The sequence below is a fragment of the Engystomops pustulosus genome, chromosome 5, assembly GCF_040894005.1.
Source record: "Engystomops pustulosus chromosome 5, aEngPut4.maternal, whole genome shotgun sequence".
Classification (NCBI taxonomy): Eukaryota; Metazoa; Chordata; class Amphibia; order Anura; family Leptodactylidae; genus Engystomops; species Engystomops pustulosus.
In genome coordinates, this window is record NC_092415.1 from 32,621,455 (window position 1) to 32,640,790 (window position 19,336).

Genomic DNA, 19,336 nt, shown 5'->3' on the forward strand with positions numbered 1-19,336 from the left:
CTGTCATCGATCCCTCCGCGCCTGCGCCCCTCACCGCTTCTCCCAACTGTCCTCCTCCGCGCAAGGAGTCCCGGTGTAACGGGAAGGTGGCGCACGCCCGGACAGCGCACAGGCACAAACCGCTAGTATTATATCCAGATATATCGCGATGATCCAGCGATATAACACCATATACTCCATGCTTTACCAGTGTGCATGAGGTAAATAAGTACACGTAGCTAATAAGTAGCTGCTCTACCTCCTTTATGGGGTGTCATGACCTCATGGTGTCGCGATATTCGTCCCACATAGGCATGCATGGCTCCACACCGGACCTGTACAGGTTGTCCACTCCCGGGTGGTGAGGATACACCTGCCTCATCGCAGGGGGCGTGGCTACTGCCGAGCAGCCGCATTGGGGTGTGGCCGCTGACTAATATAACAAGGTAGGTGTGGCTACTGTCTGTAAATGATGTGGGGTGAGGCTACTGCCTGTCTATCACAAGGTGGGTGTGGCTAAAGTCTGTATACAATATTGGGGTGTGGCTACTGTCTGTAAATGATGTGGGGTGTGGCTACTGCCTGTCTATCACAAGGTGGGTGTGGCTAAAGTCTGTATACAATATTGGGGTGTGGCTACTGTCTGTAAATGATGTGGGGTGTGGCTACTGCCTGTCTATCACAAGGTGGGTGTGGCTAAAGTCTGTATACAATATTGGGGTGTGGCTACTGTCTGTATATAACATTGGGGTGTGGCTGCTGTCTGTATATAACATTGGGGTGTGGCTAATGTCTGTATATCACATTGGGATGTGGCTACGGATTATATATTACAAAGTTGTGTGGCTACTGCCTGTATATGCACCAGTGGATGTCACTTTTAGGTTTCTACATATAAACTACTCTGACTACTCTTGTTTTATCACTTATTAATAAAGAAATCACTTTCTTTTGGTAGATGATCATGGCCGCTATCTATACCACATGTGGGTGTGGCTACTATCTGTATATCAGCAGGTTGGTGTGGCTCCCATCTATACATTAGTGTGTGGCTACTGTCTGTATATGACATTTGGGTGTGGCTACTGTCTGTATATAACATTAGGGTGTGGCTACTGTCTGTATATGACATTTGGGTGTGGCTACTGTCTATATATGACATTTGGGTGTGGCTACTGTCTGTATATGACATTAGGGTGTGGCTACTTTCTGTATATGGCAAGTTTGTTGTATACAAGATGGGAGCCACAAGTTTGGGGTGTGGCTGTATATCAAAAAATTTTTAGTTTTTTTCCATGCCATTTTCGCTGACATGCGCAGTGAGAACCTTGTCTTCAGTGAGATACAGCACCCTGGGCAGCGCGAGGAGCCGACGTCGCAGAATGGATGGGATTTGGCGTGTTGGCAGACGTGACCCAGGAGCAGATATTTTTTTTATTTGAATCCCGGGACTTCAGGTGGAAGGTAATTTAGTATAATGCTATCTACACATCCCACCAACATGATAAAAGCACACGTTTTTAGAACACAGTTGAGCAGATTTATCAAGCTGTCTAAAATTAAGAATGTTCTTTGTTATGATTTGTAAAGCGCTACAGAATTTGATGGCGCTATATAAATAAAGATTATTATTATTATTATTAGTTGCCCATGGCAACCAATTACAGCTCCACTTTCATTATACCAGTGCTCATGAATCTTTTAAAGGGGAGCTGTAATTGGTTGCCATGGGCAGCTAAGAGCATTCTTACTTTAAGACAGCTTGATAAATCTGCCCCTGTGTGTTGCTGACAGGATCCCTTTAATGATATACACTCACTCGCCACTTTATTAGGTACACCATGCTAGTAACGGGTTGGACCCCCTTTTGCCTTCAGAACTGCCTCAATTCTTCGTGGCATAGATTCAACAAGGTGCTGGAAGTATTCCTCAGAGATTTTGGTCCATATTGACATGATGGCATCACACAGTTGCTGCAGATTTGTCGGCTGCACATCCATGATGCGAATCTCCCGTTCCACCACATCCCAAAGATGCTCTATTGCAGGGGTCAGGAACCTTTTTGGCTGAGAGAGCCATGAAGCCACATATTTTAAAATGTTATTCTGTAAGAGCCGTACCATATGCACATGCCCCCCAGTAGATGGGTAGTCCCAGCGTCACGGGTGCCCCTGCGATCTACGTATTGGATCGCAGGCACACCAGAGCCCCTCTCCGTGGCAGCGCCCCTTTCCAAGCTCACTCACCTCTCTATGTTCCTGCTCCCGCGCTGGCACTCGCAGATTTAATGAGCCAGTGCGCTGCTGCTTCTCGCTGCTTACGTCCCGGGTTCCTATGAAGACCGGCAGCTCTCAGCATTCCCAAGTGTTGACCTCCCGTTGTGACCCCGGACTGTTCCTTATTCTGCTCCTTCACTGACCTTGACCATCTACCTGTCCCTGGCCTTGAGACTGCCTAGTGATCCTGTACCTCGACTTTGGCTCCCACCGTGGATAAGTCGCACCTGTGGAACGACCTGGTGGTACCACGCTGCACCAAGACCATCCTGCTTTGCGGCGTGCTCTGGTGAAGCCTGGTTGCCACTTAGATTCCGGTCCCAGGTGTCTGCTTACATCATCATCTGTAGTGGTCCAGGGGGTTCACTACACCAAATCCTGACACCCACCACATGCCTCCCAGTATATAGGTAGCTACAGCACATACTCCCTGTAAATAGGTTGCCACAGCACATTCTTCCCAAGAGATAGGTAGCCACAGCACATACCCCTAAGTAGATAGGCAGTCACAGCAAAAAAAAAAAAAAAAAAAGAATATTCACTTACTCCCTGCAGCCAGCTCCTCATCGCTAGTGGCGATGGCGCCTGGGTCGTACAAAGGTTGTAACATAGCTGCCTGTGCCCAGTGATAAGTCTAAGACACACAGCAGCCATCACTATTTATTAAAGATCTGTCTGAGAGCCAGATGCAGCCAACAAAAGAGCCACATCTGGCTCCCGAGCCGTAGGTTCCCTACCCCTGCTCTATTGGATTGAGATCTGGTGACTGTGGAGGCCATTTGAGTACAGTGACCTCATTGTCATGTTCAAGAAACCAGTCTGAGATGATTCCAGCTTTATGACATGGCGCATTATCCTGCTGAAAGTAGCCATCAGATGTTGGGTACATTGTGGTCATAAAGAGATGGACATGGTCAGCAACAATACTCAGGTAGGCTGTGGCGTTGCAACGATGCTCAATTGGTACCAAGGGGCCCAAAGAGTGGCAAGAAAATATTCCCGACACCATGACACCACCACCACCAGCCTGAACCGTTGATACAAGGCAGGATGGATCCATGCTTTCATGTTGTTGACGCCAAATTCTGACCCTACCATCCGAATGTCGCAGCAGAAATCGAGACTCATCAGACCAGGCAACGTTTTTCCAATCTTCTACTGTCCAATTTCGATGAGCTTGTGCAAATTGTAGCCTCAGTTTCCTGTTCTTAGCTGAAAGGAGTGGCACCCGGTGTGGTCTTCTGCTGCTGTAGCCCATCTGCCTCAAAGTTCGACGTACTGTGCGTTCAGAGATGCTCTTCTGCCTACCTTGGTTGTAACGGGTGGCGATTTGAGTCACTGTTGCCTTTCCATCAGCTCGAACCAGTCTGCCCATTCTCCTCTGACCTCTGGTATCAACAAGGCATTTCCACCCACAGAACTGCCGCTCACTGGATGTTTTTTCTTTTTTGGACCATTCTCTGTAAACCCTAGAGATGGTTGTGCGTGAAAATTCCAGTAGATCAGCAGTTTCTGAAATACTCAGACCAGCCCTTCTGGCACCAACAACCATGCCGCGTTCAAAGGCATCAAATCACCTTTCTTCCCCATACTGATGCTCGGTTTGAACTGCAGGAGATTGTCTTGACCATGTCTACATGCCTAAATGCACTGAGTTGCCGCCATGTGATTGGCTGATTAGAAATTAAGTGTTAACGAGCAGTTGGACAGGTGTACCTAATAAAGTGGCCGGTGAGTGTATATTCATTCATTAGTAACGCTGCCACCTACTCGCAGCTTGTAAGAGGGTCCTTGGTTGGATACCTAGAGCACTCCACATCCCCCAGATGAAGTTTATTAAACCACTGTGGCTGTAAAATTCTAGTTTTTTTCCTGAAGTCTTTCAGTGTGTGCGGAAGGCCAGCACACATCTCTACACACGGCCTGTAGATACCAGACCTGCTGCAGCAGCTCTTATCCCTAACAGAGGCTGCCTAGAATTACGGCTAAAGTAGCTTCTAACCTCTCCAGCCTAACGATACAGAAACTACGCTGTGAGCATCCTTTGCCAGACATTATCCAACCAGCAACCTGGACAGATTGGCCTGTTACCTTTGTTGTGTTCATGTTCTGGAATAAAGGACCTATTGTTGTTTTAAATTCCTTGTCTACATGTGATCCCTGGCTGCCGCTAAGATCAAGGGCCTCCCCTCAACCATCTACCCGGGGATCCTTATACACAAATACATCGGAGTGCCCCAGGGAGAACTATTTCCACCATACTGTGGCTTCTCCCTATTCTGCAATCTACCTGCCGGATCCCTGCCTGCTTTAATACTCATTTCCTGGAAACTCCCTTTAAGATAAAGTCGTTCCACTCCATTTGTATAATAATCTTTATTAGTATTATTTAAAAGATACAAGAGAGATTCCTAAAGAAGCTAATAGTAGTATACATCATACAAACAGGTAACAGAACTAAGGAAATACAGATTATTGTGCTCCGGCTTCTGGATGATAGAGCCATGTTTATCCTATTCCTTTATTCTGCTAATAAGGTTACATTTTGGCTAAATTCAGAAAAGAAATAAAAGATACACAGAGATAGTGACATTGGCTAAATAAATTAGCTATAGGATCATTGCCAAAGCTCTATGGCTCTTGAACAAGGCGACTCCACCTATATGCATTGTACGATATACATTAAGCAAGTCATGATGTTACATATGGATTTTCTAGCGTCCAAGAAGTCACAGGCGTTAATACTGAACAGTTTTTGATACTTTTGGCCAAAATATATTCAGAGTCTACCCTTGTGCCTGTGCACAATGGAGACAACCGGGCTGCAACGTGGAACAACATCAAGTCGATAGGGAAAAAAGTAGACACCTCCACCGCGTCCAGGCAAAGGGGAGACTCTAAAATCCCACCCATCAGTGAGGCAGCCGTGTGTCGCCTTTCACCAAAACCGAGAGAATAGACATGTCCACCGACTTAAGAAATCATATAAACTGGAATATCCAAAACATTGAAAACAAATGGCTTTCACATTTGTAGGAATAAATAATTAAAAGATCCTTGAGTAAAGTGTCCCCTCAAGTAAGGAAATTCCAGCTGAAGTTTGGTTAATGTGGAATCTGCTTACGTAGAGGAACATACATCAAATAATCCTGCTGGAGATCGGCGCAAGGAGAGAGCAAATACTTCACCCTCTGGTCAAAGGGAAGAACGAACACATCTATTTACCTGAAGTAGTAATTTCCAGAGAAAGTTTTACTTATACTACACGTCCTAGAACGGATGATGGGTAAGTAGTGACTAGTGTGGTAGAATGCTTTGTGTTTACTTTGAGTTCCAGGACATGCGGCTGCATAGCGGATGTGGATGTCAAAGTGGAAAAAGGAAAAGTACAGACCCAGAAGGTTCCAAAAAAATTTACTTTCATCAGTACATGGCATAGACTCCAGACATCATCGTTATAAAGCACGTAAGGAGTCTCTGCATCTCAGTGGAGTTGTCCTGCGGGGACTCCTTGCATTATGTATCCTAGTGATGGGCTGTCCGGCTCATTAAAAAGATCATCAGGTCACTATAAAGAGCCGGCTCTTCTGGCTCACTTACAGGCACACTATTTAACAATGTTGGGAGATATCTTCAAGCATTAAAGAGGACCTGTGACCAAAATTTTCAGCACTAGGAGCTGCTTACTAAAGTAAGCAGCTCTTAGTGCTTAAACAAACGCTGCAGTGTTAGCGGTATCTAACACTGCGGCGGGGTACAGTGTAATCATCGGACTGCTCGCAAAGCAGTTCGATGTATTCATTAGGGGGCGGTGCGAGGCACTACCTCTTCCCCGAACCGCCCCGCTTGCTCCATAGGCCGGCAGTGACTTACTTTAGTAAGCAGCTCCCAGTGCCGAAAATTTGGGTGACAGGTCCTCTTTAACTCCCAATCCACACTCCACTTTTAAACCGATTTCATAGGGTTAAAAATGGGCATGGTTAATTGAGCCATGACACATTACTTACATATCCGTGATTCGTGAAGACCCTTCAATCCCTAAAATCTTCACATCTACTTTAGGATTTTTAGTTTTTTCACGTTCTCATATTCTGAACTAAATCCTAATGTTCCCCATTGACTATTAATGGGGTCCGTTAAAGGAAACCTACCACTTGTAGTGGCAGGTTTCCGATAGCAATACCGGGTACCAGCTCAGGGTGAGCTGGTGCCGGAGCTTATTTTAGTTAGTGTTTTAAACCGCGGTATCGCGGTTTAAAACACTTTTTAAACGTTATAGCCGGCGCAGGCAGGTACGCGCTCGGCGCTTACCATGCGCGCGGCTCTCATTCACTTCCTATGTAGCCGCGTGCACGGTAAGCGCCGAGCGCGTACCTGCCTGCGCCGGCTATAACGTTTAAAAAGTGTTTTAAACCGCGATACCGCGGTTTAAAACACTAACTAAAATAAGCTCCGGCACCAGCTCACCCTGAGCTGGTGCCCGGTATTGCTATCGGAAACCTGCCACTACAAGTGGTAGGTTTCCTTTAAGTATCTGGTGTGTTGTCCTGCATTTTGCTAGATAAAGTCCAACATACAGAACTTTTTATGAACATTTTTAATGCACCAAATTGGACAAAATTTAACATAATCTGATGCACATGTGGAGAAGGGAGAGGGGGAGTGAGGGGCTACGCCGCAAATCGGAGCAGGAATCGGACCTGCTCTATCTTTTGCATTGCAGCCATATATGTGGTGAGATATGGTGTGCTCAATGTAAGACAACCTGCTGTAATAGACCTCTATGGAAGCCGTGATCTCAATATCATGTGCATTGCAACACCATTAATTCCCAGGCCAAAGGAAGGGAAGAAAATTAGAATATGTACATGTAACTGGGCACAGTGCTGGATGAATATAGCAGGAGTTTACGTGTTCATTTTTTTCCATGCAGTTGAAGCCAAAATCAGGAATGGATTAAATAGTAGGAGGAGAAGTACTGTACTTTGTGCTTACAGACGGTTTTAGCTCTAAAAAAAAAAAAAAGCATGCAAAAACCTTTTTACCAGAACATAGATGTATATTAAAACGCCAATCAAATGCGTTTCAAAGACAACCCAAGGCTGCCAATACAGTTCCAGCCGCACGCGCCTACTGCCAGGCAGCAATTGTACTTGGTATCTGAAAGAAAACCAAATACATATGAAGTACAGACATACTGGATAATCAAATTCATCTCAGCTAAGATAAACCTGCTGCCTATGGGCAACGTGTTCTGTACAGGAATATCGCTAGTGGCAGGAACAGCAGTGAGACCATCAAGCAGAGGATCTCGGGGTTTCTTTACCTCTCTACATAGAACAGTCAGCTAAACTAACATAGGCGCCCCAACGCCTTCCTGTCAAAATTTATTTACTGGTGGCAACCGGGTCAACTTTCCTGCCAATCGATGAAACGGCAGTGCCAGAGGTCATCAGGAGGCGGAGTTGACAGTGTAAACAGCAGTCAGGAGGCGGGGTATCTTGACTACTTGGTTGAGCTCTCCCACCTCCTTGACTGCATCTTCGACATGAAGTAGTAAGAGGCATGCTGTGACATTGAAAAGCTATAAAAACACCTTCAGAAGACTTCCAAACTGCAGGACGGGGTACGTTTTGGGGTTATAGTGGGGTAGATTAGGTGAAATGTTTATAGATCCCAGAGATTACGAAAACCTGACTTAAAAATAGGGCATTTAAAAATAGTGTAAAAAAAAAAAAAAATTGCCACTAGTAAAAGCCTGATCAGTTTTAATACAACAGGGTCATGACAAATGTAATAAACCGTAGTTTGTTCTCCTCAGTTTTAGCAGCCGTGTCCTGGAACAAGTAAAACATAGCACATTTTTTATGAAAAAAAAGAAAAAAAAACTTTTTATACAGTAAGGCCTCATTCCAGCACATATTTTATACAGGTAATCTATAACATGTTCATGGCTAATATTTACTGTAGGGATCACTGATCTATCTGGAAGCCATCCCCGCTCTGGTGGAGCCCATCCACGTGTAGATCATCCCATTCACAACGGCCATGGGTGCCTTAACTAGAGATCGGAAGCCGCCACGTGAACACGGATGCATATGGTATTAGCCAGGTATTGCTGCACAATAATAACCATGGCACAGATGGACAATAAAAGGGAGAACAACTCTATAAAATATAGCACAGTACAATGGACATGTAAACAACTGAGATACTCAGAGCTCCAAAATCTAGCAGCGCAAACAAAACTAAGTTGCATAATATGTAGTGCAATGGTATTTAGCTCATGTACAACTGCCTCCCGTTGCAAAAAAAGCAGGTCCTGGTATACTCTAGCTTTCCATATCTGACTTACACCGACCTGCAGTTCAACAGCAAAATTGTGTATTGAGATGTCCACTCTTTGACCCCCATCTCCAGAACCCTGCACCCATGCTTCAGCTCACACTCTGCACCTTCCATACCTTTCCAGGCACCCACACCTGGAAAATATAAACTGTGCTGGACTGTAAGTGTACACCAGCACAAGTGCAAGTGGGTAAAAACCAAATATGAGGAAATATACCCCATTTTTCCATCACATGTTCAAGGCTGGAGGGTCCTTCAGTGTACAGTCCATCCTTTAAATCCAGCCGTCTAGTGGTTGAAAGTAAGATTATATCCAGACTCTTTAGCGGGGAAAAAAAAAAATCACATGATAGAATGAAGTGTAGAGGATTATTATGCAAAGCTGTGTTCCGGATAGCTAACTTTTATGGCTCCCCAGTAGCAAGCCCGAACGAGACAAACTAGGCCTAAGAGGTAAGCAAACGCCCAGGAGACGTATGTTGCATGGAAGCGTCTGGCGAAATCTTGTGTGCCAACCTAAGAGGAAGCAGAAGTTTGTGTTACTATGGTTATTATGATGGAAAAGTAATATACAAGAGTTTCTCTTTCACATATAGGTGCCTGTGTTAAAGAAAATCTACCATCAAAGTCGAGCATGATAAACCAAGGGACACCAACTCAGATCCAGGCACCGTGACTGTGCTAATCTTCTCAAATTTGCTATCCATGGCCTTCATCAGTCTAATAACAACTTTTAAAGTAATGCTAATGAGGCAGAAGTGCTCTGGGGGCGTTACCAGAGCCCCTCTGTGCTGCATATTCAGTCTGTTGCACTGTACAGTAGCATATTTTCCCCTCCCTTAAGCTCCCCCAGCACTTCCCCCTCCTTCTGCCTTGCTGGAATCCCATGGCAGCAGGGAATTTTAGCACACAGTGGGAGGAGGAAGACTTCCTGCACAGTGTAACAGCCTGTCAAGCTACAGCACAGAGATGCTCTGGTAATGCACTCCAGACTGCTTCTGGTTCATTCGCTTAATTTTAAAAGTTGATTTTTGAAAGTTGAGGAAGAAGCACATTTAAGAAGATTGCAAAATTTGAGAGAAGAAGAAAGGTAGGCACTCACCACTTTTTCTTAAAATTCTTCGTTTATTCGTACATCTTTAAAAATTGGCATACATAGGGAGAGGAGAATATCGTGCTAAGGAGCGTTCTCCAATAAAAAGGCTCAAAAGAATTGGAGGTGAACCATCTCAACAAGACTGTCTATGGGACTTACCCCTTACCCCTACATGTTTTGACATTTAAGAAGATTACCATAGTCAAGGTGCTACTGGCTTATCATGCTGGATTTTGATGGTAGATTTACTTTCTATTGAATTTATTTTTAACTTTTTTCCCATGCAGCTGTGCTTTTCTAGGCATGGAAAAGAAATTGGAAATCCCAATGGATACCAGTGATTTTAGATCTGATATTCTGTCCTCTGTGTTTGCCAAGAGTATTCAAAACGTAGGGAACACTGTAGAAAATACTCTAAATAACATTGCATCTGATCTGATGCGGAGCCTGAGTTACAGAAGGATCAGAGCTGAATATAAAATTATACTGTATAATTTAAAACCAATTTAAAACATGTGTCCTACGTACCAGCTTAAATTGTTTGTAATCTGATCTAATCTGGTGAGGGTCTGATCGCTGAGACAGTGGATCACAAGCAGAGGGGTCCAGTTCTCACTAATTGAACAATGCAACAGAAGGAGCATTAATTCTGCTGCTCCATTCAATAGTATGTGAGTGTTGGAAATTGCTCAGGTATCTCTGGTCTACGAGAGTCCCGGAGACTGCCAGAATCTGCGCTTGGCAATTTACAACTGCATCCATACTATCAAATTCAATTAGTGACAACGTTCCTGTGTTCCTGAGATCATTGGGGGTTAATTCTTGTGTGGGGATGGTCTCAGCAGTCGCATCCCTACCTGTAGATTGTCAATCCCCAAAATTGGTTCAACCCTTCAAGGCCAGGAATATCTATTGATGACCTATCAATAATGGATTGGGGGGGGGGGGGGGGCTGACATTCCAGATTATATGAAGCTGACCTGCATGTGAATTTGTGTCAGAAAGCAGATCTATAGTGTGGAAACTATATAGTACTGAAAACTGCAAAATATGCAATTCTCTGGAATGTAATGGGAAATATGATGATACCTTTCTGGGCCATTTTAGAAATAAAAATCCTCCCAATTGGGCTAACTTTATCTCTAACTTTATCTCATCCACTTTGCAGGGACTATAATACATTGAGGTTTTCCCGCACACAATTCCGGGAGCGTATCCACATCCACAGCTCAGGCAGTATACGTACGGTATGTATAGGACTTACTGTTAGGCCGACTCCTATAAAAATGCAGATCATTCCCATAGTGATGTAAGCGCAGCAGCGCCTGCGCGGTAATGCACTTCCTACTGATGATCTACAATACAAAATAAATTATTTAGATACATCCATTAGGTTCTCCTGTAAGGTTATGTTCACAGCTCGTCTTTAACATACATCAGACGTATACATCACAAAACCAGCAAAACATAGGAAGGACTAGCTCTACGTTTTGTGTTATATACGTCTTTTCCATTAGATGCGTTGCAACATTGCATTTTGTACAGAAAACTTTTTTACACCGTTTGCGAATTGATAAAGTTTTTTTTTTTTAATTGAAGGAAATTTTGGAAAAAGACTTACAAGACGGATGGATGCGTTCGTTGTGCGTACGTTGGACAATTTCAGGACGCACAAAGTACGGTATTACTGTGGGGGACATTTATCATACACCATGGCCTTGTGCTCCAGTGTAGGAGGATAAGCCTGCTGTATACATCAGAAGGCTCCAGGCCGTGCTGGCGTACAATTGTGCCATTTCCAGCACGGTTCAGAGTAAATGTGGCATAAAGGGGGGAAATTATCACAGATCCAGGCAAGATTCGCAAGGAATTGCTATTATTGTAGGGCTTGTGCGCCAGAAAACTGGTGTACAAGCACTAATACATCTCCCCCATACTGCATGTGCATCCGCCTAGTCCATAGACATGAATATATACTGCCTAGCTCACGTTTACATCCTTATTTATGGTTGAAAAACACATCTGTCTGCTGTATGCAAAAAACGAGAATTGATTGCAGCCCAAGATACATCCATCCTTGCCCATATTTACAGAGGAACTCGCTAAAACTTCAATAGACGGAAGACAAAATATCAAGAATAATAAATGTATTGGTGCATTTGCTACATGTACAGGTTCATTATGTGCGACGCCTACAATTACCAGGGCTAATAATTATTTCCATGCTGGAAAATGGGAGGCGACGTCACAAAGGGGGCATGGATAATTAGGAGCCCGGAGTGACGGACTTCTCATCCCTGCACTCTGGCCTGTATTTTATAAGTCTTTTTTCTAGGTGATCCCGGCGTGTCAAGATTAAAGACGACAAGCGTCGGGATTGTAGTATAATAATAATTCCTTTATTTATATAAAGTTATGTATAATCACAATCTAATCAACCTACCAGTATGTTTTGGAGTGTGGGAGGAAACCGGAGAACCCGGAGGAAACCCACGCAAACACAGAGAATACATAATTTTTTTTTGCTTTTCTGCTGTGGTACATTTCCTTTAAATCAGAGACATGTCAAAGGGCAGACAGACGAGTATGGCACCGTGGGGAGGGGCATTTTTAGGGTTAAATTAAAAAATTTTCATCTGGAAGGGACTATGATAGTTATGCAGGAAATATAACCAAGACAGTAGCTAAAAAAATGAAAGGGATAGCCCACTATAGTTCTCATATGCATTACAGGGAACTATTACCATGAGAATGCAGTGTAATCTGCAGACAGCATTTTATAATATCCGTTCAAGCTGAGCAGTTATATCAGTGATGATGATATATGGAAGGCAATGTCTAGCTCTCAATTCCTCCTGCTCTATAATATTCTGCCTGCAGATCGGAAACAGCGTACAATCTGCTCGCAGCTCCTCCTGCTCTGAAACCTGATGCCCAAACATAAGATAAGATATATGCTACCTGTAGACATGACACTGTACAATCTGCTCGGCTCCTCCTGCTCTATACCATGCTGCCTTCACTATGTACAATTTCCTCAGCTCCTCCTGACCTATAAGACAGCAATTACATTCAAACTCTCTGGAGCTGCCAGAGATAACTGAGATTTGTACTTGGCTATTTCTGGCACTTTCAGCTACTCCACTGCCCCAGTAAAAGAGGGGAGAAGGCACTTACTGACTATTCTCTAAACAGTGGCGTAACTAGGAGAGACAGGGCCCCCTAGCAGGCTACTGCATGGGGCCCCCCTTCCCACTTAAAAAATATACTTATTAGTATACTCATATATATAAATACACTCATGTACATACACACACACATACAGTGCCATATGCAAAATACTCACATACAGTGTATACAGACACCTTATACACATCACAGATACTGCCTATATACATCACAGTATATGTTATATACATATTATGCTGGACAATGTGCTGTACAATATAGATATAATGGTGCACATCCTCCACTCTTTATTGTGTCAGGTCAGATGACGGGGCCCCCTGACACTGTGGGCCCCATAGCGGCTGCCATGGCTGGTACCGCTGTAGTTACGCCCCTGTGTCTAAATATACCAAATGAAAAAAGTTTAGAGGGTTTTCTGGAATTTAGCCAAGGATAGATAATTAGTATCAGATAATTGTGTTGTGATATCCGACTCTCCCATTGACAAACTGTTTCCAGAGACACTGGTAGCTGGAGGACTGCTATGGCAAGTTGGTTGGCTGGGCCCCCTGACACTGTTGGCCCTTGTAGTTATACCCCTGCAAATCTTCTATGAAAGGTCTATGAAATCCTAATGATGGATTATGAACAAATAATTCCGAGGATATTACATTAGAAACTTATTTCTCTTAGCTCTGCTTTCCAAGACCATTCTGTATTGTGCCCGTTGGTATAGGGGCAGAGGTGAACAATAGCGACAATGCTGGAAGTGGTGGTCATGCAGTGTATCACATGTGTAGACATAATACATCATTTGGTGCTTGTATACATGTAACAAGAGATACTAAGGATGCACAAGTCATGTGATGGGCTGGGGAGGCAGAACCGAAGTTTAACAATCTATGCTCATTCACTGTATAATAGTATTTTCTGAAAACCGCTTGGATTATGAGAAATTCTTACATTTTAACCCACATTTATAAGAGGATTAGCAGCAAAAAAAAAGGACATATGACTATGTGCTAAATCTAACAAAAGCTCACATGACGGCATTGTGACTACATTAGGGAACCGATGCCACTACACAATACTCACATTTTCTTGCAGTGTGGGCACTTTGCCAAAGTGTTGAACCTCAGCTCCATCCACTGGAATAGAGAAGTGACACAAGGTTTAGTTATTTTCTTAACGTCACAGAAAGACTAAAAGGACTTTTTACATCCCATGTTCGAGAGAGCTGTAAAAAAAATGACCTATGTCTGCCAATTCCCCTCGGGCAGGGACTTCCAGAGAGGGATTTTCCCATGCTTTGGAGAAACTAGGTCAATGACTGTCTGAGGAGACACAGACAGGACAGGATTTATTAGTGCCAACGTCTTCTATATAGCAGAGAGCTCCTCTACTATAACCTCACTTGGTGAATATGAGGTTTATGATCTTGAGAATGTGACCTTGGACAGTTGGGAAGTCTCTAATCATCATCTATTACTGTGGACAGAAGAAGGACTAGAACATTAAAGGGGATGGATGTCCGGTTCAAAAAGTAGCAAGTCTACCACCCATCAAGGGGTTTTTCAACTCTTACATTGAAGAGGTATACTAGGGATTAATAGTTGGTCCTCAGACCACAAGTCCTACAACCCAGTTCCAGAAGCAAGCTGTAAGATACTAGGTATATTTTTTATATGGAGCCATAGAAAATTCAATCAGTTGAGCAATGGGGTCTGCAGCAATTCGACCCCACTAATCTGTTAAGAAATCAATTGACTTATCCTAAAAACAGTATGAATCTTGGAATACCTATTATTATTATTATTTCTTTATTTATATAGCGCACACAGATTACACAGCGCTGCACAAAGCATGTCAAATTGGTCCTTGTCCCCATTGGGCTCACAATCTAAACAACCTAACAGTATGTTTTGGAGTGTGGGAGGAAACCGGAGGACCTGGAGGAAACCCATGCAAACACAGAGAGAACATACAAACTCTTTGAAGATGTTGACCTGGGTGGGATTCGAACCCTGGATCCCAGCACTGCAAGGCAGAAGTGCTACTCACTCACTCACTTAGGACTTATTGGTGAACAATCATGTAACTTACCAGAAAGGTATTGCCACAGTGACCACAAACCACTCTGGTACCTTCTGGCTGAACTGGTAGAGCGGGCTGGGCAGGCTGTTCTTCAGGGATCAACATCACTGGACCCAGATTAATAATACGTCTGCTATAGAGAGAAATCCACATTACTCCAAGTGAATCGTGAATCCCATTTTGCACAAGTCATCTCCTGTGGCTTTTGTGCACTTTGTCACAACACCTCTATGAGGTTACACATGACTGAAGTGCTACATACCAGTTAGGCCGTGGGCATCCTATTCTCCGTGAGGTATCCTTGCAGATGAGGAGACAATTACAAGGACATCTGACATATTTCTTGCCTAAGGGAGGGGTTTTGATTGGCTGAAACAACAAAATAAAAATTACGTAAAGTAATAAAATATGACACATAATACAGATGGCCGTCTATGATGACTACAAATTAAGAGGTCATTTCCTTTATTAGACAAAAATAGTGGTATTAGATGGGATGCAGCTTTTTCATATTTAGAATTAGGGCCTTCATCAAATATCTTGGTGCCCAATGAAGCCAAGAATTCTTGTCAGCGGGTCTTTGAGGAAATGGAAAGGATCAGGCATAAGATCAAGGATGGTGATCGTGGAAGGTCTTCTGCTCTGACAGCAGCACATGCTGCTAATGCCATTTTTCCATGAATCCCGGAACCCAGGTGCCAAAACAGGAGAGAGTACTTCCCTGCTCCGGTTTCCTTGTTACATGGTATTTTGGGTTTTCAACGCATCTGGATCATGGGACGCCATTTATAAACATAAGTGGAAGTTATGTGCCTTAGTCAGAAGAAGCCATGGATTGGCCAAAACAGATCTTGTGACTCCCAACACTTGTGTGGGAGCCATCAGTGATGAAGACAACAAGCATCGGGGGCAAGTGCAAGTGTAAAGTTCAGGACTCCTGGAAAACTCAGTCAATTCTCTGCACTGGTGCCATCCAATATTGATGCACCTTCTTCATTGTGTAGCAGCTGAAAAAATGCAATTTCTAAAGCAATCCTAGAAGGCCATAGGCTTCCCTTAGGGCACGCTATCAGTATCTGTGGTGGGGGTCTACCTGCTACTGATAATCAATGCACTAAGACACTTATTTACCGCAAAGGGCCAACATTGCATTTTTAGCGGTAACTTATTGCTACCTGTTCTTCAACAGCTTTAAATTGTATCAGCCCCTGAGGCCACCAATACAGTTGAAAGAAGGAGGACGCATTCAGACTATCATGGTAGCTTCTCACCAGGGTCTCTCTGTACAGTAAGAATGGTGGGTCCAGCAGGAGGACCCTCCAAAGATAATGCAGTTCTATCAACACCTCCTCACTTTTCCCAAACAGCCAATAAAGTATCGCTTTAAAATAGCGCTGAGAGCAGTATCACTTAAGTTACCTGGGACTGCAGGAAGATTTGGTGAACTCTGTGCTTGGGTCAAAGGCCTGAGTGCCCACAGAAAGAGCTCTGAGTGCCACCTCTGGCACCCGTGCCATAGGTTCGCCACCACTGCACTAAGGCATGACATTTTGTGCTATACGTTGTAAGGACATGTCGTTGTAAGTATGGCACAGACGTATCCCCTCTATTCTTATACAGTGGGATACGTTGCCCAGGTCCTCTTTTTCCCCTGAAGGACTTAGAATTGCAGCCAAGTCCCAATGACTTAAATGGGGCCAGGTTGCAAACTGGACGGAAGTGCCGGCCTGTGAGATGGAGCTCTTGGTGTAGACCTCCTCTGATCTTATATTAATTACATATCCCATTGAGCAATATTGAAATACTAAAATATTTCTTTAAATAAGCAATTCTTAGAAATAACTCCATGTGTGAACGAGACCTCATTCTGTCTACCATAGAAGACCTCAGAGTCCTCCCTATGACATCAGCATTTCTCTTACCGTAGCCTCGTTGCAGACAGTGCACTTCACTACGTGCTGATGAAGCTTCCCATCCAGATTAATGATGGACTGGCACACGCGGCAGTTTATTACGGGAACACCACTGGCATCGGGGCTGACTATCGCGGTGTACGGAGGTGGCAATTCAGCTGGAAAAAAACATTTGCGGAAAAGCGACTGTCAACATTTGGTAAAAACATGAGCGGCATACAACAAGGAGTCATAGTTTGTGATAATCAGACAAGTGTGAATGGAAATGATTCAATTATTACATCTTCAGACTAATTACAGGCCTGCAAGACACACACACTGGCAGACGCTGTGAGGCGCCGTCAGATGCCTCGCTGTGGCCTGAAGTGATGCTCCACTTTATGTTTCAAAAGACCCAAGACCTCCACTTATAACCAGGGAAATAAATAATAATCTCTAACTCAGATAATTGTTCTTTATAAGAAAGCATCGTCGTATATATTTTACCCTTACATTGAAGGGCATTGTTCCACGTTTAATTGTTATCCACTGTCAACAAGATAAAGGGAAAACAAATTAGGGGATGCCAATCTGATCAGTGGGGGTCTGATTGCTGGGACCCCCATTGATCATGAGAACAAGGGTCTTATTGTCACTCATCACGCGACTTGCTGCTCCATTCAGTACTATAGAAGTGTTGGAAAGAGTTGAGCACAGCGCTTGGGTATCTCTGGTATTCTCACAGATGGTGAATGAAAGTCTACAATTTCCAACACTCCCAACAACAAAAAAGGACAGGTTACAAAATTGTTTGCACGGACAATGGATCAGTGGAAAAAAACTGAAATGTGAAAACACCCATTAAAGAAAATAGGGCTCATTTGCTAAGGGTCCGCGGAGCACATTATTGTCGGGTTTCCAGACCATTTCCGCATTGCGCCGCATCGCCGGGGATTGTGTCGCACACGATTGGATTTTACCACATCGGCGCCGGCTTGCATGCAACACAAATCGGGGGCGTGGCCGTCGGACAACCCGGTGGATTCGGACTATGCACGGGATTTAACATTTAGAAATGTGCCGCAAGACACACACTTACAAGCACTGGGAAGAAGAAGGTGAACTCCGGCGAACCTCGGCGGGGAAGCAACGGATGCAGGAACTCGGGCGCACGAGCTTCGTGAATCGCGCCGGATAGGACCAGGTAAGTAAATTTGCCCCATTGGATCAGTAAGGCTTCTGTAGAAATCACTGAACCACAGATGTGAAAAAGCGCTTTATATAAATCTGATCAGTGTCTCTTCGTGTCGTAATAACTTTTTAACACTAACTTATGTAACTGATGTTGAGATTGTTCTCTCGTGAGACCTTGTAGTTTATATTAGTAGTATAAATTTGCTGATTGGTTGGGTTTTTTGGGGATAAAAATGTTACAATTTAGGAAAAACTTTTTAAAAACTTTCAAAAGTTGTATTTTTTTTACAAAAAAAAAATTCATACTACAAATTTTCTTTGTAGAAAACTTTTGCCATTTGTCTTCTTTCTATTCCCAGAATTTTTTTTACATTTACTTATTTTGTATAAATTTTAGAAGGTTTATAGTTTTTGTAGCAAGTCTTCAAATTGCGTGCACCAATACCTCCTCCGCACACCAAGTGCACTACTCCTACTATCACAACGCACTTACAAGTGCGGTTGGGGGAGGAAGGGAAAACGGACAATGGGGTGAATAATACAAGGAAAACGGACAGTACTTTGGAAAAACTGACAATGAGGGGATGTAATAGTGATTGTGCAACAGGTACCTACAGGACAGATCACACGTATCTCTCCAGCACCACCAACTGCAGAATGATGGCGTTGGAGAGCAGCGGATCTGTCCGACTTACAATATGTTATGACATGATCTGTCATGACTTACATCCCTGTGACTGGCCAGTCTGTATGAACTGGCCAGTTTCAGCGATCAACATCTCAGAACCAATCAAATTGGTCCTGTGATGTCAGCCCCATAGCTTGTGAGACAGGGTGACGCCACTAACCCTGGAAGTGCAAGCGTCCGATATATCGGATGCTGAGCACTAAGTCACTGCGCTCAGTGTGCGATATATACCGGACACTGAGCGTGAAGGGGTTAATGCGTATGGCTGGAGTGGATTGTAATACACCGGTGTAACACCGATATATGTGAATGCTATACTGAACCCTATGAGACCATGAACATGTACTTTGTTTTAAAAAGTAAGCAACAATAGTCTTACTCACTGACAGCCGAGATCTAAGAACAAACTAGCAGAACAGCATTCATCAGGACATTGCTTCATACAGATTTATAAATGACTTCATAGAATTTGTAACACTTTTATACAATGTATTAAGCACTTGAGCAAATAATCCGGCCTCCATTGTGTCCTCTCTATGGCTGTGAAGATAAATCGCATGGCTCGCTGTCTATTAAACTGACAAGGATTCACATGACATTA

The 19,336-nt window shown here is 43.7% G+C and overlaps 2 protein-coding genes and 1 long non-coding RNA gene across 9 annotated transcripts in view; 1 reads left to right on the forward strand and 2 right to left on the reverse strand.

Annotated features, from left to right (window-relative positions):
* Window positions 1–415, reverse strand: part of C5H8orf88 (chromosome 5 C8orf88 homolog) — a 50,092-nt gene extending 49,677 nt beyond the window's left edge. Inside the window, exon 1 of one of the 7 annotated variants that reach the window (XM_072151555.1) lies at window positions 239–410. In XM_072151555.1, the coding sequence (XP_072007656.1) occupies window positions 239–395 (157 nt within the window). In that variant the 5' untranslated portion in view covers window positions 396–410. Of the gene's footprint in view, window positions 160–238 lie in introns of those variants that run through there. The other 6 variants (XM_072151563.1, XM_072151557.1, XM_072151554.1 and 3 more) reach the window with 6 other exon arrangements.
* On the forward strand, window positions 68–11,844 carry LOC140132604 (uncharacterized). Its single transcript, XR_011855680.1, has 3 exons — window positions 68–425; window positions 10,868–10,946; window positions 11,299–11,844. It is a non-coding gene; the product is annotated as an uncharacterized lncRNA (long non-coding RNA).
* Window positions 8,007–19,336, reverse strand: part of PIP4P2 (phosphatidylinositol-4,5-bisphosphate 4-phosphatase 2) — a 23,827-nt gene continuing 12,497 nt past the window's right edge. Inside the window, exons 2-7 of the mRNA XM_072151567.1 lie at window positions 16,884–17,032; window positions 15,224–15,330; window positions 14,971–15,094; window positions 13,963–14,015; window positions 10,964–11,054; window positions 8,007–9,119 (exon numbers count right to left, since the gene is read on the reverse strand). Of these exons, the coding sequence (XP_072007668.1) occupies window positions 8,976–9,119; window positions 10,964–11,054; window positions 13,963–14,015; window positions 14,971–15,094; window positions 15,224–15,330; window positions 16,884–17,032 (668 nt within the window). The 3' untranslated portion in view covers window positions 8,007–8,975. The remainder of the gene's footprint in view (window positions 9,120–10,963; window positions 11,055–13,962; window positions 14,016–14,970; window positions 15,095–15,223; window positions 15,331–16,883; window positions 17,033–19,336) is intronic.